Raw genomic sequence first — 24,943 nt, forward strand, 5'->3', positions numbered from 1 at the left:
GATGTGAGTGTAAACATGTCTTAAGACCCTTCTTGCTCTTAGAATGTAAACTTCATGAGGGCATAAACCTTCACTGGTTTTTATAAACATGACATACAGCAAAAATCTAAAATAGTGCCTAGAATAAGAGTTGTTGAACAAGTCAATCTACTATAAACCTCATAGCTTTAAAGTATATACTAGAAAAAGTTTAAATTAGCGGTAATAGAGTTCAAAGACCATTGGTTTTAGATGATCAGGATATCTGAGTTCTGGTCTAGTAGCTAGCTAGCTTTGCTACCAGTCAGTCAGATAGTTGAACTGTGAGCTTTGTTTCCTATATTAAACTAAACCTATAGGATAAACTAGCTTAGTGGTCTTCCAAGTTTGCTTAGTGGAACCTCAGCATCTGATGCTCCTCACAGCCACTTGTTCAGAGCACTTTCGCTTTAGCTGTTCTTTACATTAAGCCTCTGAGTTAGATTTTTTGTTCAAAGAAAGGTTCCAGTAGTTTAAAAGCTTGAAAACCATTTTTAGATAAGCTAAAAGCTTTGAATTAAGAGTATGTGAACAACATTTTAAATAAAATTCTATAACCATATTGCAAACATAAATTATGACTCAATATTTTCAAGATATGCTTTAATCTCCTTTAATCTAGAAGATTAAATATTTAGGTGTTTTAAGTAAGTTAAAAATACTAAATTAGAACAGAGATTAAGAAATTAACAACACTTAAGTACTATCCAAGTGCAACCTCAACAATATTCTCAGTGCACACACCTCTTTATGTTTCGACAGGTCTGGCCCAAACTGTGCTGGGCCAGCAGTTAATACTACCCGGCCAAAAAACGGGTGGGAAACAATTTGTACAGCTCGTGGAGGGAGCTGCTGTTCTTTTTGTTGCTGACTCGACAATTCAATCATCTCCTGCATAAACCTCAACCCATCTTCTGCGTCAATCGAACTAGCAGCCTAGGAAAGAAACAAGATTAATTTTATCCTTTCTAGAAACTCAACTTTTTTATTTCTTAAATACTTCTGCAAATTTACTCCTTTCAGTTTTGGTCTCTACCAAATATTTACGGCCTTATTTCTTCTAAAAAATATTGCTTCTGGAAATATTTTCTGAATGTAACACCTGAAATTTTTATTAATGTCTCTTTCACTGTTTTATAAACCACTTTTGATACAAATTGAGAACTGGACTTCTGACCAAAGGCTCAAATGCTCACTTTGCTTGTTTTCTCCCCTGGTTATCCTTTTAAGAAATAAACCTCATACCTGACCTATACTCCCCTTCTTTGAAATTATGAACCAACAACCAGATTATATTCAAGGAATAAGTATCAGTCACCTATTATATCCTAGAACTTGACTAGGCACTAGGGACATAGTCTTTTACTTTAAGAAGTTTGTATCTAGATAAGAGATGTAAAAATAGCTACAATAAAATTTCTCAAGAGGGAAAGTAGACTAGGAACATAGAGAAGGGAATGAATGACTGATTTTGCCTGTGTGTATCTGGAAAATGTTTGGAATGACTCAAATTGCATCTTAATAGAGGAAAAGTTGAAGAGTGCCTGACTATAGTAGGAAAAAGATGAACTCCTAACACTTTACAGAAAAAGTCAATGGAACTTGATAGGAGATAGAAGATAGAGGAGAACAGAGAAGAGCTGGCATACAGAAATTCAAGCCTATCCTGAGATTTCTAGTTTGGGTGACTTAGAGAATAATGGCAGGGCTGTCTAAGATGGAGAACAAAAAGGAAGAGAGAGATAGACTGTGGTGGAAGCAGGGAGAGAGAATTAATTCAGGTTTGGACAGACTGAGATCTGAGATGTAAAAATGGATGACAGGTAGATTAAAGCTGGGTTTAAGAAGTAAAGTTCACAATCAGGATTACATACAGATGATCCACTGGAGAAAGAAGTAGCAACCCACTCCAGTATTCTTGCCTGAGAAATCCCATGGACAGAGGAGCCTGGTGGGCTATAGTTCATGGGGTGGCAAAGAGCTGAACACGACTGAGCATGCATGCATACACATATATCTAAGAAATCACACATACAAAGATGATGGTGGAGCTTGTAGAAATAGATGATACTATTGAAGAAGAGTACAGAAAGAAAAATATATGGTCCAGATTCTTTGACAGTGCCTATACTGAGTGGCTGTGCCAAGAAAGAAGAGTTGCAAAGGAATCTACAAAATACTGAGCAGAGTATTTGGAAAGATGTTGGGATGCCCTGGAAGACAAGAAAGGGGTATGTTCTAAAAAGAGAACAGTCAATAATTAAATGAAAGGTCAACCATATGAGGATGAAGGGGCCACTAGCTGGCAACTATGTCACTGGTGACCCAAGTGAAAGCAGGGTCATTAGAGATGTCATTCCCTCAGCTGGGACGAGTGAAACATAAGGAAGCAGACAGAAGATTCTTTAGGGAAGCATGGGTGTGGCAAGAATAAAGATGAGACAGAAACCCGAGGGGAAGATGAGGTGGTGAGAAGATTGAATTAGAGATTAAGGGATATCTGAATATGATTCTACTTCATTGAAATTATTTCTCAAATTGTACTTTTCTCAGAATTAAGGTAGGAATAAGGTGGATAATTTAAAGATCTCAGGTTATGAAATCTTTTAAATCAAAAATCAATAAAATTTTCCCAAAGACACATGTTATGTTGCCTAGGCATAGATAAATAAATGCATATTTTGATTAATGAATGAAATATTTAATACTCCTTGGAAACTAAAACAGTGTAAAACAGAGACATAAATAGTAAAACTAATTATTAGCTTTTAAGACTATGTCCTAAATAGTGGAAAGACAAGAGACTGAGAAACAGAAAACTTAGATTTGAGTCAGTATTTGACCTCATCAACACAGGCAAACCAGCAACCTATTTGTGATTTAACTGATTTATACTATAAATCAGGTTGAATTAGATGGCTTTCCAAGATACTTCCAAGCACTAAAATTCTGACCCTCTTACTTTAAACCGTACACTTACGGTTTTTAAAAAGTCAAATGTCATTATGTTATTAAAGCTAATGAGACCAAACAGGACAGAGACCATAGCTAATTAGTACAGCAATGTCTTACTTGGATTGCATGTTGAACCAACTGGACTCTCCCATCTTTGAGGTGAATCAAACTCACCCCCATCTTCTTCAAGATTTCTAAATGCTCAGGGTTAGTGGCCATGAAATCTCTGGCTCTCAGTGGGGGTTTAGCTCCACTCCTCAAACTCTCCTCTCTGCTAAAAGTAATTATAGACAAGGATTAAAAAACTACAAATCAGAATTTGGAAAAAACATAAGACAAAATAAAAATAATGTTAGATATTTGCAGAATTGCTAGTTTTAAACTAGTAAAAAATGGAATAAATAGAAACAGTATACAACTTAGGTTTTTAATAAGTGTTATAGCTTTCAAATATATTTTACAGTTATCAAAAGCTTGTATATTATCTGTAAGGCAGTATTAACAGCATTCTAACCATCTGAAGGTACAGAACAGCTTGGCTTGGGTATTTATTACTATTTATTTCTCCATCAAAAAAAACCCAGACATTTCTCTCAATATTTGAAAAGCAAAACAACGCGTATATCACTGAATAACATTCACTTAAATTTTCTTTTAATTTTCTAGTAATAGCTTTTCTAGTTAACTATTTTGAAGAAAATGAAGTTAAGGTAAAAATTTTTATTCAGCAACGAAGAATAAGTATCTCATCAAAAAATCAAATCAAAGCACTGTATTTTTCTTATACAGAAACTACAGATAAAAGGAAAAATATTTTCTACATAAACAAGATGTGGAAATATTTGATGAAACTATCCTATGTAAAAATGTGCTATGGAAGTTACAAACTATTATATGCTGCCAAAATTACTTGGTTCATTAATCAAAAGATATAAAGTAATTTCCATAATAATAAAGACATTACTGCTGAATAAACTTTGCTATCTATTCACCAATAATTTTAATTTTAATCCATTAACATACATACTTCCTCAATATTCTGGTTCTAAATGAATGTATTCCTGGCTACTCCTCACATTCTCTGTCATTTACTCAGAATTAATTTTGGTACTAACAAATATAAAATAAGACATCTTACACTCTGATGATGCCTCTAGGACAGCTCTTGTCCACCACATTTTTCAAGGGTTCACGGATGCTCTGAGCATATAGTGGATCATTAGGGAAGAGGATCTGAGTGTTTGGACAAGTCCAGTCAAAATTACTGTCATCCAGTTCTGTATATTCTGAAGTCTAAAAAGAGAAAAGAATGTTACGTAAGTACAAATAATTATTTTACTGAATATTATAGTTTGTGCAAAGGAAACATTAAGTGGAATGTAAGTATACATAGGATGCAATACAAGAAAACATCAAAGGTACTTCTTCAACCACCACTATATTTACTGAATGGTAGTCATGGATTAGTTTTCACTTACAAAAACAAAACAAACAGATAGGAGTAAAAAAGAGAATGAGATATTTAATTCAAAAACATAACCTACTGTGTTCTTCTTAGAGACTCTTTGATTTGTAGTAGAGAGCCAAAGAGGTAACAGATGAGCTTCTGTTGTAAAAATGTAATCTTCTATGTCAAAAATAATGTCTTCTTTATCCGCAAATAACAGGTAAAGATATTTAAACATTTCCGCCAAGAAGAAGGAATCCATTCTAAAATAAAAGATTATAGACAAATCTAAGTATGTAAAAATATCCAAATGTCATCTATCTGAAAGCCACAGAATCAAGCTCAATAAGCCTGTCTACACCAGTATAGACATCCAAAGAACTACAGAATGTATCTGTTCCCCAGTGGTAACGGCCTTGACTCCAAGCATATTCCAAGGAAATAAAAAAGACCAGAGGGGCTGCCTACCACACAAGTACACTAAAGCTTGTCAATAATATAGACAAGATTTTCCTATGGGCCTTCTGAGAAAAGAGTTTGGCATTTCGCTGGCATTTCTTCTACAGAGAATCAACATCAGGGAGGTAATGCTGATGAACTTTTACTACTGAGAATCTTATAAGAATCTTCAATTAATCTTAATTGAACTGGATAAAGTAATACAATTTTGATGTAGCTCATTACACAGCCATTTAAGTGATAAACAAGAAGGCTTTGAAAGTAACCATTTATGAAAAGTTACATGAAAAAAGTACAACACAAAATCATATGGACTATGATCATAACTGTAAATACTGAAATACTTCTCAAGAAGGGAATATGAAGAAATAAAGGAAATTAAAAACATATGTGACTTTACAAATGATTAATGTTATAATGTTTTAATAAACATTTTAAAGAAAAGCTTTAATAAAAAGTGGTAGAAATAGAGCATAGTTAGATGGAGTTACAGTAACAAGGAATTTAAGTAAACGTGCTACATTCCAAAGCATCTGAGCTTTTAGCAGTATGGCAACCCACTCCAGTGTTCCTGCTTGGAGAATCCCAGGGACGGGGAAGCCTGGTAGGCTGCCGTCTCTGGGGTCGCACAGAGTCGGACACGACTGAAGCGACTTAGCAGCAGCAGCAGCAGACAGGCTGCACAGTTTCATAAATCTGGGCAAGCACAATTCCTGGCATACGGTAGGCACTCAATAAATGTTTTCAAATGCAAGTTTAAACAGCATTACTGAAGAATGAAATGGAGAGGAAGCTGGACATAGTGGTAAGGATCTGGGGATTTTAGAATAGAAAAGACCTTCCAATGGCTAGCTATGACACCAAGGGGATACTATATAAGGACCATGAGCTCCAGTTATTCTGAAAGGACATAATACATGCTTAATAGTGGTGTAAAGACTAAATGAGATTCTATAATGTCAAATATCTGGCGTAGCACTTGGCATGCATATGAGCTTAAAAATAGAACTATCATAATTTTTCCCATATATAAATGATGTTTTATTTTAGAACAACTCACCTATAATGTTTCAAAACTTTTTTGAACATTTTGGATGTTAATCATTATAGAATAGATAAAATACTTCCCTGTCAACCTGCAATACATTTATGGTAATTTAACTTTATCTGGAGGGCTGATAGTTACTATCATGAGCAAATGCTAGTTTGAGAACTATAAACTAATGTGCAAGATTTGATTTAAAAAAATTTTTTTTAATTGGTGGGAAATTACAATTTTGTGTTGGTTTCTGCCATAAAACAATGTGAATCAGTCATAATTATATATATATAATATCTAATTAATCTATAATTATAATTAATATATATAATTATATATCTCCCTCCTCTCCCTCCCACCCCCCATCTCATCCCTCTAGGTCATCACAGAGCACAGGACTAGGCTCCCTGTGTTATTTAGCAACTTCCCACTATCTATTTTACCCATGATAGTGTATATATGGCAAGATATTGATTTTTGGCAAATTCCACAGATGACTGTGAAACAGATAATTTGTAAACGCTCAGAAAAGAATAGACATGGTAAGATCACTGCAGTATGAGTAGAGTAAAGGTAGTGAGTTTGAGTATTGTATCACATAATCTATTTTGTACTTAAAAACCATAACTATATACATAAATGCAAACACACAGCCATTAAAATTGTCTGGAAGACTGTTTATAAAACTGCCAACAGTGATAATCTTAGGATGGCAAGTAGGAAAGTATTGCAGGAAAATTTTCATATTCTTTTTTGCCATTTAAATGCTTTAAGTGATCATTATTAGAAAGATACAGATATTTCTATTTTGAAAACTGGGAGGGAGGGCACGGAGGGGAGGCATAGGTGAGCCAGACAATAAGGTAGATCTGCAGGGGAATAAACAACCAAATGCAGAGTATTAGATGGAAATTCTTACAGCATACTTATCTAAACCCCAAATCACTGAAAACAGTTGTTTGGCTAATACATTTTAGATGACTGAGATGATATTTAAGCCTTCCTTTTGGTCTAGATACACACAAAAAAAAACCCAATAAAATGAAATTTTGCTGGGATAAGTATTAAGTCCCAAGTTTACAATTAAAAAAAAAATCAGCTTTTTAAGAGCAGAATAGAGAACACCCATTTGTCAGCAAGTCACTGTTAAATATCTGAGGTCAACTGGCCACAAGTTCACTGTGTGTTGAACATAATAAACCTGCTGAAAAAATCTAAAGCACATCTAATAACATGGTATGACGAAGATTAGCAGTTCTCAACCTTTTGTTGGACCAAATGCATCCAAGAGATACAATGCTACCGTGCAAAACAGCGGACAGAGAGAGGAAGCCCGTCAGCCCCTCGGAAAATGACCCATCTTGTGGCTGAACCCAGATGGTAACGGTGTGGGGGGCCAAGCACACCTCGAGTACCGTTAATTCTGGATGTGACATTTTAAGAGACACTCTATAATACAATCAGAATGGGACAAAGGCAACAATAAGAGATCCAGAAATATCATATAAGGAATATTCAGCAGGAGAAAAAAAAAAAGAATGCTAAATTTAGAAAAAATGGAACTCTCTAGACGTAGTAAATCATGTCTTCCTCTGTAATTCCTCCACCTGCTACTTTTCTTTCTACTTCAGCACACATCAGGCTTCCTGGGGCTCCACAGTAAAGAATCTGCCTGCAACACAGGAGATTTGCAGGAGATGTGGGTTCGATCCCTGGGCCAGGAAGATCCCTTGGAGGAGGAAATGGCAACCCACTTCAGTATTGTTGCCTACAAAACCCCATGGAGAGGAGCCTGGTAGGCTACACGGGTTCACATAGAGTTGAATGCAACTAAGACTTGTGATTCTTTTATACCCACCTTCCTCACTTACTGCAAGTCACAGGAGGGCAGGGACTAATTCTAATTGGTCTTTTCATCCTCTTACCTAAGAGCAGCATCTGGTATACAGTAGACAGTTAATTACTGTTCCTTCAATGAGTTGCCAGCAGAGCATACAGTCAAAAGCCTATATGCCTTGATTAGAATTAATCTAACTAATTCTGAGACCTCGGACAAGTTCCCTAACCTCTCTGTGCCTTGGTTTCTTCATCTATAAAATGAAGATCATAACAGAAATTATACTTCAGAGGGCTGTTGTAAGGATCAAAGGAATTAAACATAGAAAGTGTTTAATTAGAAGAGTTCTCAGAATGTAGGAAGTAGCCAATAAATGTTACAGATAAATACACAAGCCATCTGCTTTCATTTCTTGCTGTTTTCTGTATGCCTGCTTCCAGAAACCTATCCATTTCTTATCAGCTGTGGTCAAGCAAGGAGATCTCAAGTCTAATCAACTATTACCTGAATACTCTGAGAGAAGGACTGAGGGACAACTCTGTGATTAGACAATGAGTGTTGTGTTTCCCCTGTTCCTAGTTCCTCCACTGGGAACTCCTTTTACCACTTTCTTTTTTCTAGTCCTGATCCTTCAGGACATGAGATGCTCTAGAAACCTTTAAGTAACTATCACATTCCACTCTGCATTTCACATCCCTTTAATATGCTCCACAGCACGAACACAATACTTTAAAGCCTGTTTATCTGCCTACCCCAATGATTCAAAGATAGAAAGGACAAATTTGTTTATCTGTAATCTTCAAAAACTAGTATAACTCTGGCACATAACACATTTTAGTAAATATTTGTGGAATGAACATTTGCTAACCAAATGAACAAATTTTAATGTTCATTTAGACATGTTGCTATGTTCTGAGCAGTTAAAACAACCAAATCGAATGATCCTGGAATAACTGGAATCTTAGTGACTTTCACATTAACCAAAGCATGCTTTTTGTATCTTGAATGCTCCACGTCATCTACATCTATCCAGCATCCAATAAAATATAACCTGCCAACAATCCTCCACAGCCCTCCAAATCAACAACAGAATAAGAATATACACAGTAACCACAATGCTTTTGACTGAACAGGAATCATCATTTAGATCATGCACCATCACCTTGATGATTTCTAACATTTTACATAATAGAAAAAACTATTAACAAAGAAGAAAACTCCAACTTTCCTAATACTCCAAAGACCAAGGTTCTGATGTTTAACAATCACTTATTCATCTATTTAAAAATCATTTGAGCACTTAGTATGTGCCAGTCACTATGGCAAAAATACAAACTTTCAAACAATTTAAAATAAGCCTATTTCAGAGAGTTAAAAAAAAAAAAGTAAGCACAATGAACTAAGATTTACATCTTCAAATACCCTTGTAAAAGCATTAAGCTTATCTGAAGGCTAACTAAGAATCATATTTTGTGTTGTTTCAGAGTTACCCTGAGGAAAGGGGAGGTTAGGAATTGTTTTACCTGTCCTCATGACTTCCAGTACGAACATCCTTCATGGCAGCAAATCCGCAAGGCACTCTAGCATATTTATTTAAATTTTCAATAAGTGTTTTCCCTACTTCAAGGTAGTAAGGATCTCCTGTAGCCTATTAAAAAGGAGAACATACGTATACATATACACAGCTTATATGCACCATATAACCATTCATTTATCAAATATTTATCGAGCACCTACAGGGCGCCAGGCACTGAACACATGTTACATGGAACCTGGTTCTGAAAATAAGCCACGCGTCTGCTTTATGAGTTTCTTAAACACACAACTGGAAGGCAGCACAACTGTCCATCTTAGGCTTTAAATGGAATTTCTAACGCCCAGAAGGGCGGCCTGACAAAAAAAGGCAAGAGACACGCTTTAGAAAGCAGCTCTAGAGTATAAAATTTCTCTTTAATGCAATGTTTAACAAACGTTTTGAAAAGGCATAAAGCTTAGAAGTCAATTCTTGCATCTTTCAATACTCTATGAACTAGATGAATAAGAACCATGATCTATCCAACCATTATAACATTATATAAGAATTTTGAAAACCCAATACTATTATTATAAGATAGTGAGTTATCCAATAGAGAATGAGGGCTAAATAGCAAAAAGAGAGTTAAATTAGCTTACTTTATACAAGAAGTAGGTACTTTCTGCAAATTCTGGCCTTAACGGATGTTGAGCCCAATGTACCCTGAAATCTGTGGTAAATGCCTAGACAAAACAACATACAAATATTCATAAAAGTATGATTTAAAAAAATAGTTCTAGAGTATATTGCAGTATGTAAATTAGATCACAGACAAGTAAAAATAGTTAAAATATTGATAACAATCTATGAAATGAAAATTTTCATTGCTTAAAATCACAATTCATTTTTGTGAGGCTGTTATTTTTACCAATTAAATGGGATTGCTTTTTTAAATGATCACTTTGGCTATTAGGAAGCTTAGGAAAAACTATGACTTCAGTAATGCTACTACGCAGGTCCTGATGGCCCACATAATTGTGTTTTCTTTTTTTTTCCTTTTCACCACTTTTTCCTCTTAATTATTAAGTCCCTCACCCTCCTACTTCTATTTTAGCATATGCACTCTTCTTCTTTCTTTTTTAAATAAGAATCTCAAATCCTCTGTGGCTTGAAACAAACACTTCAGGAAGCCTTCTGTATTGGTGAGATGCTTAGATATCTCAAAGAGGGTGTAGTCATATACAAATTTGGAAAATTTTTATGGTACACTTCTGGAAAGCCAAAAGGCATGCTATTAAAATCCTGCAGTATCAAGCTAGCAAGAATATTTATTATTAACATATAAAAACCAGGGAGAACAATTCTTAAACAGCATGAAGAGCTAACATTTCCAAATTTCCAGGGAGCACATGTGATCAGCAAAGCATATTCAATGTATGTGGTTTTTATAAAATACACTTTAGAAAATGAAAAGTACAAAAGTCTCCCTAGCTGGCAGGTATGTGTCAAAGCCAGAATGAGATAATATGCAATGGTATGGATTAGAAAAGGTTGAGAAATACCAATCTGGAATATTTTTTTAATATTAAATTAATAAACTGTCAGCATTATCCTAGACTTCTCTTAATACATAAGGAAAAGGAAAAACATACATTGTGTAAACCCAAAATGTATTAAATATTTAACCAGGAAAAATAAAAAAGAACCAATCTTAAAAATGACATTTTCTACCTTTAAATTATCAATCTATAGACTGAAGTAGAATTCCAAATATGATCTGCTTACCTCTGGTAGAAAATTGTGTTTTTTAATCACCTGATATAACATTTCATGAGTTTCAATAGCAGGTCTAATATCTCCCTTTAAGACCTAAAAACCAACAATAACAACGAAATAACCTAGTAAAGCATGAGTTGATGTTATTTGCAATCATTATATACACAGAACAATCCAGGTTAACACAAATTTGAGTGTGACTCTGTTTTGATAATTCAGTTTTGGAGATCACAAATACACTTAATTATTCTACTTCAGTATTAAGAAAATTAAGAGTTTGTTTTTTTTACCTGCAAACCTGGAAAAAAGGCAAGCAAAGCATCCATCCAAGTCCGAGCATTCAGCATTGGCTTGTGGATATGCACATCAAGTAGAAGAGGTGGCTGGCTTATATACCTCATGATGGCATCATAGTGCTAAAAAAGGTCACAATATGTGTTCATGAAAGTCGATGAGAAAAGATGTACTGTTTTAAATACAGCATATCATTAACAGCACTGTGAAGAAATGAAACCTGAATTTACATATGAATAAATTTACTAAGGAATTGTTACCTAAACTAATGCATCTCATCGGTGCTGCCACTCTTACGGTCCACTACCTCTGTCTTTTACGGTCTTAAAAATTCTTCTCCCCTTCTTTCATCTTCTCCTAGAATTTCTCAGCCTTGACAACAACAGGTTGAGCTGTCAGAGTCAGTGAATGATAACAAACCAACAAAAAAAATAGTATCTGTCCTCATGCAACTCAAGAAAATCTTGTTATAATCTAATAAATGATACATGTAATAGTGTTTCTAAAAGTATTCAACTGATGACTTATTAGGACTTTTACTAGGTTTTTCCCCCTAACTCATCTATTATTTGTTAACTATTATTGAGTACCAGCTAGATCTTAAAGTACTGTTCTAATCATTTCATATGTATTAGCTCATTAATCTTCCCAATAAACAGTATTGAGAAAAAAATTAAATAACTAATTCTCATTCTGTGGATAAGGAATAGAGGAAAATATCTAAGTTACTTGCCCCAAATCACAAAACCAGTGGTACAACCAGGATTTAAACCCAGACAGGACAGCTCCCATACTTTTAGCCACTATATTGTACCATGCCACAGTAATGTGAGTAAACTCATGAGAGGGAAAAGAAATGGTAAGTTATTTTGAAAAGAATGTGGTGACACAGTTGATGAGTTTATTCTAATTAATTTCAGTTTGATTTAATAATAGACAAAGGCAATCCAATTAGGTTCAATAATCTCCTCCTTCACCCCTAAAAATATGCCTGTGAGTCTTAAAGACTTACAGACCTGCTTTTGAAACAAATACTCACTGGTTTGTTCAAGTCTCCAAAGCCCCGATACTTGGTGTGGTCAAGGACCAAGTCAAACTTCCTAACTATTCCAAAAAGAATTAGAATACAAAGGAGAAAGCTAACTAGTAACTAGCTTCAATAAATTCTCTTCCTTGTATAAAAGATTAGGTAAAAATCTTATCTATGTATTTTATTACTTACTGGAAAATCTTGAAAACTTCTGATGATAGATGAAAATAAAAACTACTTTGCAAACTAGTTTTTGAAATGTATGTAGCTTTTTACCCTGTCCCTGTCCAACATCAAGAATACTGACAAAAAAACTACTATATATTTTAAAATAACTTTTCAAAGTATCACTCAAATGACTGAATTTCTATCAAAATCTCACAAATTATAAACTGGCTCTAAAATTAATACAAAATTGGAACAACTTACTGTATTAAATCTTTCCAGAAAGCTGTCATCTCCAAGCAAGACATAGGCTTTCAATAGGTACTCATAATATGAATCAATCCCTGCTCCAACTCCACTATCTATGGAAAATACATATAAATGTGATTTTTTATTAAACAAGTCTTAAAAATTCTTTAGAGTATAAGGTACTAACACACTAAGAATGAAATATTAGTCTAAATAGGAAACTGTCAAAAGTAAAAGTTATATATTTACAGAAACATTAACCCTACTATATGTCTAATAGGTTCCTTTACTGATAATAGTTTATATGTTTAAAAAAAATTCTTGCTTTGTAAAATTGGCTACAGAGGTCTTGTTTAAAAGCCAGAGATACTAGTTTTAAGAATTTTTTTAAAGCTGATTTTCTAATGAGGAACTTCAAAGAGGAAGCACTAGAGGGTATTATTATGCAATTTAACTGGATCCTTTATCAGTTAGCCATCAATCTTTAGTTATAACAGATATGAAAACAACACTGCTGCTGTTTGGAGGTGACAGTTCCATTGCTGAAGCTAGCATAATGGGGGGCTTTTTCCTCCAAGATCATCACAGAAGACCAAAGAAAGAAAATAACCAGAAGAAAACTGTACAAACTTGGTGGGTTATGGGGAGGGGAGGAACTTAGTTCTGGAGCAGAAGGCAGCCAGGCATAACTATAGAAGGATCGAACAGCAGAAAACCTGCTGGAATTTTGCTCTGGTTTCTCTACCACCACTGCCTTAAGATACCACGTCTCCTCCCACCGCTGCTACAACTCAGACATACACTCTAGGCAGCCTCAGGAATAAAATCAGGGCAGCACAGAAGTCCTATGTAAGGAACTGAAATAAAAAAGAGATGGGAAGTAATATTAGATACTCTCTTCCCAACCTTTTCTCCTTCAAACCCTTAAGGCTAGTGAATGACAATCTAAGCTATAATTACAATTATAATCTTAGAAATCCCTATAACCAGGGCATACTCCAGGCTAATCAAATCATTATTTCTAGGAGTCCAGGCACTGGTATTTTTAAAAACTTCTCAGAATCCATCCCTATGATAACTAGGGCTGATAGGAATTGGAATCTTTCCCACAAAGTAGGTGACAAGTCAACATGAACTTATAGAACAAAAACATTTAAGATGCATGACTTTTTAAAAATAAGAAAGTACTGGAGTAAGAGTTTATCAGAGGTACAAAATATTAAAACAAGCAAACCAAGATTTAAAATTAGTCTAATAAACACATTAAAGAGACAGGAAAAAGATTAGCAATACAAAACAAGAAATTTTTAACTGAGAAGAAATTATAGAATAAAAACATAAGCAAATTCCATAATGGATAGAATACACAGCATCTAGGATATAGCTGAGGAACAAATCAGCAAACCCAGAAGACTACATGTAATAATAGGAATTGCAAAAAGAGATAAAAATGAAAGAGATAAAATATCTTAAAAAAAAATCAAATTTCAGCAATGAAAAACACAGATTTTAAATCAAAAGAGCCCATAGAATACCAAAAGGAGAAATAAAGAAAATTCTACACCTAAAATTATTGTTACATTTTTAGAAACTTTTCTGCCTTTGATATTCTTAATTTTCTGGAGAAAAAGCAGATCACAAATAAGAACATAAAAATTAGAATAACAGGTTTTAAAAAAAAAATTTAAGAAGACAATGGCTTCCCTTTGACAAGGGAACCCACTTGCCAATGCAGGAGGCACACATTTGATCCCTAAGTTGAGAAAATCCCCTGGAGAAGGAAATGGCAACCCACTCCATTTTTCTTGCCTGAGAAATCCTGTGGACAGACGAGCCTGGAAGGCTACAGTCCAGGGGGTTGCAAAAGAATTGGACACGACTTAGCCACTGAACAATAAGAAGATAACAGAGTTGTATTTTCAAAGATTTGAGAAGAAAGAACTTGAACAGAAGATTATTTACACCCAAACTTTCTCAAATATGAAAGCATAATAAAATTATTGTTGGGCATCTAAGGCCTCAGAAGCTATTAAAAGCTACTGAAAATCGGTTGGGATAAATATTTATACAAGAAGAAAGGCAAAACTAAGAGATATTGCAAGAAATATACAAAGTACAGGTGACAAAATACCTTGTTAGAGTTGAATATTTTTAATGAAAGCGGGAGGAGGAGCAGCATTAAGACCAACAGCAAAAAGAGAAAACATTCATAACCAAAAAGAACTAAATATCTATATAACACTAACAGTGGCTGAGGGGTTGGAACTGAGGGGGACAAAAGAATGGCAGAGCAGGCTGAAGTTCATGTCTCACTAGGAGGTAAATACAGGTTTCAATTAAAAACAAAAGGATTAAAAGGAAACAGAAAAGGTGAGACAAACTGAAATAATAATTAACATAGTATAAATAAATCCAAATATATTAAAAATGCCAATAAACATAAATGAACTAAATTCACCAATTAAAAGACAAAGACTGACAAGAAGATTTTTTAAATCTATAAATTTTACAGGAGTAACACTTATAGCATGAGCATCTGCAAAGACTGAAAGAGAGCAGAAAAAGACCTATCAAGGAAATATTAAGCAAAATAAAGTTGACATAGCTGTATTACTAATAGACTAAAAAGACTTTAACAGAGTATTATTAGAGATGATCACTACATAATGATGAAAGGTTCAACTATGAAGAGAGATCAATTTTAAATTAATGCAGCCAACAAAATATATAAAGCAAAAAATACAACTACAGGGAGATACTAATAGGTGTACATTGTCAGAAATGTTATCAACCTTCCTTAATATGTCAAGCAAACAAAATTAGCAAGGAACTGCACATTATTCACTCAGAAAATTGACATATATAGAACTCTATATCCAACAATTAGAAAACACACATTTTTTTCTTAAGCACAAGTGAAAGCTGACCATGTTCTAGGCCAAAAAGAAAACCTTAATAAATTTCAAAGGATAGGTACCACACAGATCATAAGTATCATATAAATATCAATATTAATTTTTTAAAAGAACAAGTAACTAAGTAGAAAATAGACAAAAATGTAAGAATATCCATTTTTTTTTAACAAAGGAAACACACAGCCAATAAATATGAGGACGTGTTCAACATCATCAGTGTTCAAAGAAATACAAATTGCATCACCATGGGAAATCGTCTACACAGTCATTTGACTGGCAAATCTTGGAGTGTGACAATACAAAGTGCTGGAGAGGATGCTAACCCACAGGATCTCTTCTGTGTTGCTGGTGAAAGTACAAAGTGGTACAAAGTGGAAACAACTTTAGCAAACAATCTGACATCATTGAACTTTAACTTAGTCTATGATGAAAGGTTCAACTATGAAGAGAGATCAATTTTAAATTAATGCAGCCAACAAAATATATAAAGCAAAAAATACAACTACAGGGAGATACTAATAGGTGTACATTGTCAGAAATGTTATCAACCTTCCTTAATATGTCAAGCAAACAAAATTAGCAAGGAACTGCACATTAGTCTATGATCTAAAAATTCTTCCTAGATATACAGACAAGAGAAACTTTTATACATGTACAACAGAAGAAACACAAAAACACTCACAGCATTAGGGTTCACAAGAGTAAAATCCTAGAAACAACCTAAATGCTTACAAATCCATGGTTTATTCACACAAGAAAGTATTATGTAGCAGTCAAAACAGAATGAACTACATCATGCAACAATGTGCAAGAATTTCAGTAATATAATTTTAGGTGAAAAATCTCAAAAGGTCTCATATGACATGATACCGTTTTATAAGTTAAAAATAAAACAAAAATATGTACATTAAGGAATACATGTGGATGCATTAAAATGTATAAAAGGAAAGCAAGGGATTGAGCGATACAAGATGAGAATGATGGGTATTTCAGTTAGAGGCAGACATATGGGATTACCGAGGTACGAGATTACAAAGGTGTGGAGAGTTGAGGACCATAAGCAGAAGCAGTATATTGTCAAGTTAGCTATTTTTATAACGGATGGTCAGTCCATCTGTGAGTACTTAATATATTATTAAAAATGAACTAAATAAAATGAGCCATGCATGGACCAATGATGAGAGTGAATTAAGAAAAACTGCACAATTCTGAAGCCACGATTCAGATCAGTTTCAGGAAAGGACCATTTAGATAACATTTTGAAATTTTTCAGACAGTATTGAATAGAGGCAATAATTTTAATATGTTCAAATTAATATTTATATTTCATTTATTTAAATATAGGCAATTATTTTTTATTTTATACATAAGCCTTTAGAAACAGAGAAATGTATAAATAAGATAAACAAATCTCATTAGTAACAGTCCAGTGTACTTTCATTTGTTTATGCCTGTTTTATAGGGTTCTCTTATAAAGATCATATTTTTATATGATTCTACATCCTGTTTATTCATAAAACATTGTTATATGTTTTGTCCCCTGATCCAACTCAATTTAATAACTTACTACTCCAACACTGATGTAAAATAATTCTCAATATTGATGCTACTCTTTACTGATGATCACTTAGTCTGTTTTCAAGTTTTCCACCACTACAAATAATTTTATGTGATAAACATCTTTGGGAACAAATGATTTTCTACCTTTTATACTGTTTCCTCAAGCACATTCCCAAAAGTGAAATTTTTAATTAAAAGAATTAAAACCACATTAGTGAGCATTTACCTCATAGTAAGCGTAGCATATGCCAGGCACTGTTCTAAGTGCTTGTGCGTGTGTGTGTGTGTGTCTGTGTGTGTGTGTGTCTGCACTCAGTTGTGTCCAACTCTTTGCGACCCCGTGTGTGTGTGTGTGTGTGTGTGTGCACTCAGTTGTGTCCATCTCTTTGCGACCCCATGGACTGTAGCCTACCAGGCTTCTCCGTCCATGGGATTCTCCAGGCAAGAATACTGGAGTGGGAAATACCATTTCCTTCTCCAGGGGATCTTCCTGAACCAGGGATCGAACCCGGGTCTCCCGCATTGGAGGCAGACACTTTAAACTCTGAGCCTATTCCTACTCCAGGGGATCTTCCCGAGATTAACTCATTTAATTGTAATAACTCTGTACTGCAAAAACACAACACTATAAATCAACTATATAATAAAAATTTTGCTCCAATAAAAATTATTTAAAAAAACACAAAAAACAGAAATCAACACAACAAAATCATAATAACTCTATGAAGTAAGTACTATTATTCTCATTCTCACAGATACAGAGGCACACAAAGGTTACATATTTTGCCCAAGATCACATGACTTGAATTCCAAAAATATGGTTCCGGGGTCTATGCTCTTAGTTACCATGCTATACACAATTTCTGGCGGTAAGAAAAAAAAAAGATTGATGATACTATTATTAAATATAGATTTCCACTTAATTACACTTTGATGTGAGATGGTTAAGGTATTCTGTTCCTCTGGTTCTCAAAGAAATTATTGTATTGTTTCATTTATAATGCTATAAGGTATGAAATAGGATATTAAGCTATCTGGAATAAGTGTGCTATTATTTGGCACCAAGGAAGAAAATTTGGCTACATTTGTTAAAATTCCAGCAATCTTGTGAGAAATTATGCTTTATAATGTCATAAAGACTATTTTAACAAATAAAAATCCTTTATTTCCCAACCATTTTTAGAATGTGAAGGTTTAATTTGAAAAGTCCCACTTACATACCTTTTCGTACCCAGTCTCCAGTATGAATATTTATAGTCACACCCACTAAATTACTACTTCTCTGTCTTTTCTCCCAGAGAAAATCAAGAGCTTTTCTTGCATATTCCTATAATAAAAAAAGAAAAGCATACGTGAAGAATTGTATATCTTTGCCAAACAAAAATTTAAAGGCCTATAGTATACTTTTAGGATTAAGTAAAATTCCAAAGATGATCACTTATACATTAAATTTCTCTACAAGTCAAAAATACTGGCTCTTTCAGCTAATTGAGTCTAGTTAGAAAGAATGACTCTAAAAATGCTCTTTGGTGCCAATGGTCTCACTTTGAGACCGTCCTTGTCCATCTACTCTTGTGGTACAGGTCCACATTTACACACAGGAATTACTGAAATAAAAACAGTTGGCATATATTAACATAATTTCTATCTTTTAATGCAAAGTGAAAATCTCCTGAGATACTCTCATTCACAAAACTGAAAAAGAATTTCCAAGTTAGTATGCCATCTCTGAAACAGAATAGGCATTTCAAATCCTACATTTTAAATAGCAGGCAACTTCGCTGGTGAAGAGTAAGTAAAGCAACTAGCATTCATTTAACAGTACCAAAATTATAACCTTATAATAACATTTTTCTCTTTTTTCATTTATTATTATCCCTTGGACACTAAATTATTTCTGATTAAATTCTTGGCTTTGGATGAAAAGATGTTAAAAAAACAAAGAACACGTACAAAAGAATTAAGTTAAAATTAATTTCAGAGCATGAATCTACTGAGCACTGCAGAAGTACTTCTATAAAAGAAATCATTAAACCAATTTGTCACTCTGCAGATTTAAGAACAGGGTATAAAATAGTTTTCATTCTTGACTCAATCTATTTATGCTGAATTTTTAAAACAAAGCAGATTGCAACTTTACTTAATCGTGTAATTTCAGAGCTGAAAAAATTTCATAAAGATTACATTTCCCTATTCCTATCTTATAGCTAAAGAAACAGGACCAGTGAAATCAACAATTTAACCAAAGTTTAAAACTAGACTACAGGACAGCTATTAATGATGTGAGAATTCAGAGCTCTTCATATATATCAGACCAAAGGTCAACAAACTTTTTCTGACAGGGGCCAGACAGTATTTTAGGCATTATGGGTTTGACAGTCATTGTCACAATTACTCAACTCAGTCACTGTAGCACAAATACAGCCATAGACAAAAATCAATAAATGAGCTGGCTCTGTTACAATAAAACTTTGTTTAGAAAAACAGGCAGTGGCTTGATTTGGCCTCAGACTGTAGTTTACCAGACGTGTATTAGTTTGAGTCTCTGTCAACTGCATGAGGTTGCTTCTTCCATAATAAATCACATTCAAGAAGCTGAAGAAAAAGCATTGTTTTAAAATATAAAATAACCCAGTGGAAAGAGGCTGGGCTTTGAATTCAGAAAGTCATGGATTCTAATTCTGGTTCCACTCCTTCACCCACTAGTCAAGCATCTTTGAGTCTCACTTTCCTCAAGTGTAAATGCATCTCAGAGTTTACAGGTCAAATTAAAGTAGAAAGGATGTAAAGAATGACATTTTTTTTAATGAAGGAAAAATATTAGCCAGCAAGTTAAAGAATAAAAATTAACCAAAATAAGATTAACCTGTTCTTAAGATACTTTGTACAGAAGAACTGTACAAAAAAGATCTTAACGACCAAGATAATCACGATGGTGTGATCACTCACCTAGAGCCAGACATCCTGGAATGTGAAGTCAAGTGGGCCTTAGAAAACATCACTATGAACAAAGCTAGTGGAGGTGATGGAATTCCAGTGGAGCTATTTCAAATCCTGAAAGATGATGCTGTGAAAGTGCTGCAATCAATATGCCAGCAAATTTGGAAAACTCAGCAGTGGCCACAGGACTGGAAAAAGTCAGTTTTCATTCCAATCCCAAAGAAGTGAAGTGAAGTCGCTTAGTCGTGTCCGACTCTTTGTGACCCCATGGACTGTAGCCTACCACGTTCCTCTGTCCATAGGATTTTCCAGGCAAGAGTACTGGAGTGGGTTGCCATTTCCTTCTCCAGAGGATCTTCCCAACCCAGGGATTGAACCTGGGTCTCCCGCATTGTAGGCAGACACTTTACCATCTGAGCCACCAGGGAAGTCCAAAGAAAGGCAATGCCAAAGAATGCTCAAACTACCGCACAATTGCACTCATCTCACACGCTAGTAAAGTAATGCTCAAAATTCTCCAAGCCAGGCTTCAGCAATACACGAACCGTGAACTTCCTGATGTTCAAGCTGGTTTTGGAAAAGGCAGAGGAACCAGAGATCAAATTGCCAACATCCACTGGATCATCGAAAAAGCAAGAGAATATCAGAAAAATATCTATTTCTGCTTTATTGACTATGCCAAAGCCTTTGACTGTGTGGATCACAATAAACTGTGGAAAATTCTGAAAGAGATGGGAATACCAGACCACCTGACCTGCCTCTTGAGAAACCTATATGCAGGTCAGGAAGCAACAGTTAGAACTGGACATGGAACAACAGACTGGTTCCAAATAGGAAAAGGAGTACATCAAAACTGTATATTGTCACTCTGCTTATTTAACTTCTATGCAGAGTACATCATGAGAAATGCTGGACTGGAAGAAGCACAAGCTGGAATCAAGATTGCCAGGAGAAATATTAATAACCTCAGATATGCAGATGACACCACCCTTATGGCAGAAAGTGAAGAGGAACTAAAAAGCCTCTTGCTGAAAGTGAAAGAGGAGAGTGAAAAAGTTGACTTAAAGCTCAACATTCAGAAAATGAAGATTATGGCATCCGGTCCCATTGCTTCATGGGAAATAGATGGGGAAACAGGGGAAACAGTGTCAGACTTTATTTTGGGGGGCTCCAAAATCACTGCAGATGGTGACTGCAGCCATGAAATTAAAAGACGCTTACTCCTTGGAAGGAAAGTGATGACCAACCTAGATAGCATATTCAAAAGCAGAGACGTTACTTTGCCAACAAAGGTCCGTCTAGTCAAGGCTATGGTTTTTCCAGTGGTCATGTATGGATGTGAGAGTTGGATTGTGAAGAAAGCTGAGCGCAGAAGAATTGATGCTTTTGAACTGTGGTGTTGGAGAAGACTCTTGAGAGTCCCTTGGACTGCAAGGAGATCCAACCAGTCCATTCTGAAGGAGATCAGCCCTGGGATTTCTTTGGAAGGAATGATGCTAAAGCTGAAACTCCAGTCCTTTGGCCACCTCATGCGAAGAGCTGACTCATTAGAAAAGACTTTGATGCTGGGAGGGATTGGGGGCAGGAGGAGAAGAGGGTGACAGAGGATGAGATGGCTGGATGGCATCACTGACTCGATGGACGTGAGTCTGAGTGAACTCCGGGAGTTGATGACGGACAGGGAGGCCTGGTGTGTTGCGATTATGGGGTCGCAAAGAGTTGGACACAACTGAGCAACTGAACTGAACGGAAGATACTTTGAACATACATCCACACAAAGACCATTAAACTTGTTTTATGTATGGTGGTTAGTCGCTAAGTCGTGTTCAACTCTTGCGACCCCTTGGACTGTAGCCTGTCAGGCTCCTCTGTCCATGGGATTTTTCCAGGCAAGAATACTGGAGTGGATTGCCATTTCCTTCTCAAGGTATCTTCCTGACCCAGGAATCAAATCCAGGTCTCCTGCATTGCAGGCAAATTCTTTACCAACTGAGCTATGAGGGAAGCCCTGTTTTATGTATACTCAGACCTAATGTCTCTAAATACTAGAATTATACAGTTCCTATTTCTGCTTATTCTATGTGCATCATTTGCTGAATCTGAAATAATTCTAAGTCATATGTTTGAACATAGGCTGTTACTATTGCACTCCAATGACATGGTTAAATAATTAGCTAAAATAAAAAAGTGTGAGACATAGCTAGTTCACAACAAACTATTTGGAGGATATTAAGTCTTTGGATAATGAATGATATTTCCGCTGAAGTAAACAAACTTACAGATAAGACTTTCAATGAAGGAAAAGTGCAAAAATTTCACTATGTTTTAGAAGATTAGTGAAGTTTTCAGAAATGCAGCAGACTACACAGAAGTCTAACAATAAAACAAAGCAACACAGTATTTCATACAAGACATCTGTAACATCAAATTTCATAAGTAATACAGCTAAGGCATTTTCTAAGAATAAAACTAAAAAGTTACAATTTGTGAATAAAATGCAAAGTTGTACTTTCTTTTTTAATTGTGCTTTTCACAATTAAAAACTATGTACTGTAATTTAGACAAAATGTTCACTAAGATAACAGAAATCCTCCAATTGATTCTCTTAATACTTGATCAACAAAGAAAAGCTATAAAGTAGTTATTTATGCCAATACCCGGGAGACCAAACTATGAAAAGCAAACCTCAAATATCGTCGCTCCTGTGAATCGACTTAGAGCAGCAAACTCAAGGATCAAGGTGCCTGCACAGGCTGTACAGGTATCAGTCTCAGTACCTGTCCGAGCTTCTGGTTTTCTGATACCAAACTTCAAATTGATCTAAATAAAATCAGAAGATTATCATTAGTGATTATCAAGAGACAATGATTTCTGGATAAGAAACCATTTTTCAATTGAGACTCTAATCAGATCATGAGAATAACTGAAAATAACTCTGAAATTTTATCTGCTGATCTTTGTGACTTTCCAATTACCATCTAGGGAAGTACATTGTAAGCACATACTATTCATGGGATAAATAAGTTTTCACTTAACTTCTTCTTCAAGGGTATCAAAATTCAGTATCAATATAATAATTATACAAAGCAAACACTTGCTATAACAATCGTGTTCTCTGGACAGTTTGAACTAGTCAGTACCAAATTAGGAAACTATTCCAATCCTAAAACAAATTGAGGTTTAACTGAGAATCTGTGAAAAAGTATTAGTCTTTCATAGAGAAAAAACTAAGCATAGTATATATTTAAAAGAAGATTAAAATTTTATTCACAGGTTTTAAAGTTTTGAAATATAGAGTATGTTACCTTGCTGACAGACTAACAAATAACACAAAGAAAAATGTTTCAACCAGCCAAATAACACCACAATATAAACTTGAACCAAGCTGACCAGAAATGAGCTCTAGGTTTTTAAATAACCATTAACTGCTCAAGAGCATTTCTGTCCAGCAAATACTTCTGTGTTAAAACCACTGTTGCAAATATTATCAATTATGTATTCATATCCAAGAGAGGTTGATTGTACTAATTTTCATGAGCAAAAGCAGTATTTACTAATTATATTTAAGAAGGATGGGAAGGTAGTTATTTTCTACCTGTAGTCCTCTTCTAAAAAAATAATTTTTAAAATTATATTGATACTTCTGAGGATAAGCAAGTAATATGACTGTTTTATGATAATGACCTTAGTAGCTTCTGTTTCAATTTCTTATCTGCTTCTCATATTATAACAAAAGTGAAGAACAGCTAGATTCTTCTAAATTCAGCACCTCCACTTATAATAAAACTAAAAATATTTACTAAAAGTAAATTCAATTAACTAAGCATTTAGATGGTTTAAAATAATTTTGATTTCAATTTTAATATTCTAAGGAAACAAAAAAATTAACAAGAAAGTTTAAGCCACACTAATAAGCAAAGAGATTTCAAATTTTAAACCATACAAGCAAAAGAAATTTCAAATTAGAACATGTTTCCATTTTTTCCTCATTAAATTGGCTAAAAGTGAAACTGAAAGTCGTGTCCAGCTCTTTGCAACCCCGTGGACTATACAGTCCATGAAATTCTTCAGTCAAGAATACTGGAGTGGGTTGCCATGCCCTCCTCCAGGGGATTTTCCCAACCCAGGTTTCAAACCTAGGTCTCCTGCACTGCGGGCGGATTCTTTACTAGCTGAGCCACAAGGGAAGCCTAAGAATACTGGAGTGGGTAGCCTATCCCTTCTCCAGCAGATCTTCCTAACCCAGGAATCGAACAGGGATCTCCTGCATTGCAGGAGGATTCTTTACCAGCTGAGCTATCAGGGAAGCACAAATTGGCTGAAGAGAGATAACAGACAGTGTGGGCAGCAGTATAGGAAGTGTAAAGTAGAACCCTTCTGAAGAACAACTGGTCAATAAGCACACAAAGCCTTAAAAAGCGTTCCCTATTTTATGGCTTTTTTGTTTTTTCTTCTAGTAATTTATCCTTAGGAAGAAATAAGTAAAAAAGATGTGTATAAGGATATTCACAGATGAGCTATTTAAAAATATCACAGACTAGATAGAAATTTAATACTAGTCTGTTTCTTAAACAAAAACAACAAAAAAGATGTTTTTGCGATCCACTAAATTAATGGGTAAACGAATGGGCTGCGACCTCCAGTTTGAAAAGCATATACTATCACGCTGGATCTCCAGAGATTTCCTGATGGAGGAAATGAGTCTTATTTATATCGGTAGAGAAGTTATTATAGCAAGCCTAAAGG

At 34.8% G+C, this 24,943-nt stretch overlaps 1 protein-coding gene across 4 annotated transcripts in view; it reads right to left on the reverse strand.

Moving 5' to 3' along the window:
* EDEM3 (ER degradation enhancing alpha-mannosidase like protein 3) overlaps positions 1–24,943 on the reverse strand; it is a 72,781-nt gene that overhangs the window by 16,660 nt on the left and 31,178 nt on the right. The window contains exons 7-17 of one of the 4 annotated variants that reach the window (NM_001205853.3): positions 22,883–23,017; positions 18,479–18,584; positions 12,798–12,895; positions 11,335–11,460; positions 11,054–11,137; positions 9,928–10,011; positions 9,279–9,403; positions 4,518–4,683; positions 4,112–4,266; positions 3,091–3,244; positions 763–954 (exon numbers count right to left, since the gene is read on the reverse strand). In NM_001205853.3, coding sequence (NP_001192782.2) covers positions 763–954; positions 3,091–3,244; positions 4,112–4,266; positions 4,518–4,683; positions 9,279–9,403; positions 9,928–10,011; positions 11,054–11,137; positions 11,335–11,460; positions 12,798–12,895; positions 18,479–18,584; positions 22,883–23,017 — 1,425 coding nt within the window. Of the gene's footprint in view, positions 1–762; positions 955–3,090; positions 3,248–4,111; positions 4,267–4,517; positions 4,684–9,278; positions 9,404–9,927; positions 10,012–11,053; positions 11,138–11,334; positions 11,461–12,797; positions 12,896–18,478; positions 18,585–22,882; positions 23,018–24,943 lie in introns of all 4 variants that reach the window. The other 3 variants (XM_059875394.1, XM_059875393.1, XM_010813557.3) reach the window with 3 other exon arrangements.

The sequence above is a fragment of the Bos taurus genome, chromosome 16 (genome assembly GCF_002263795.3).
Source record: "Bos taurus isolate L1 Dominette 01449 registration number 42190680 breed Hereford chromosome 16, ARS-UCD2.0, whole genome shotgun sequence".
Taxonomy (NCBI): domain Eukaryota; kingdom Metazoa; phylum Chordata; class Mammalia; order Artiodactyla; family Bovidae; genus Bos; species Bos taurus.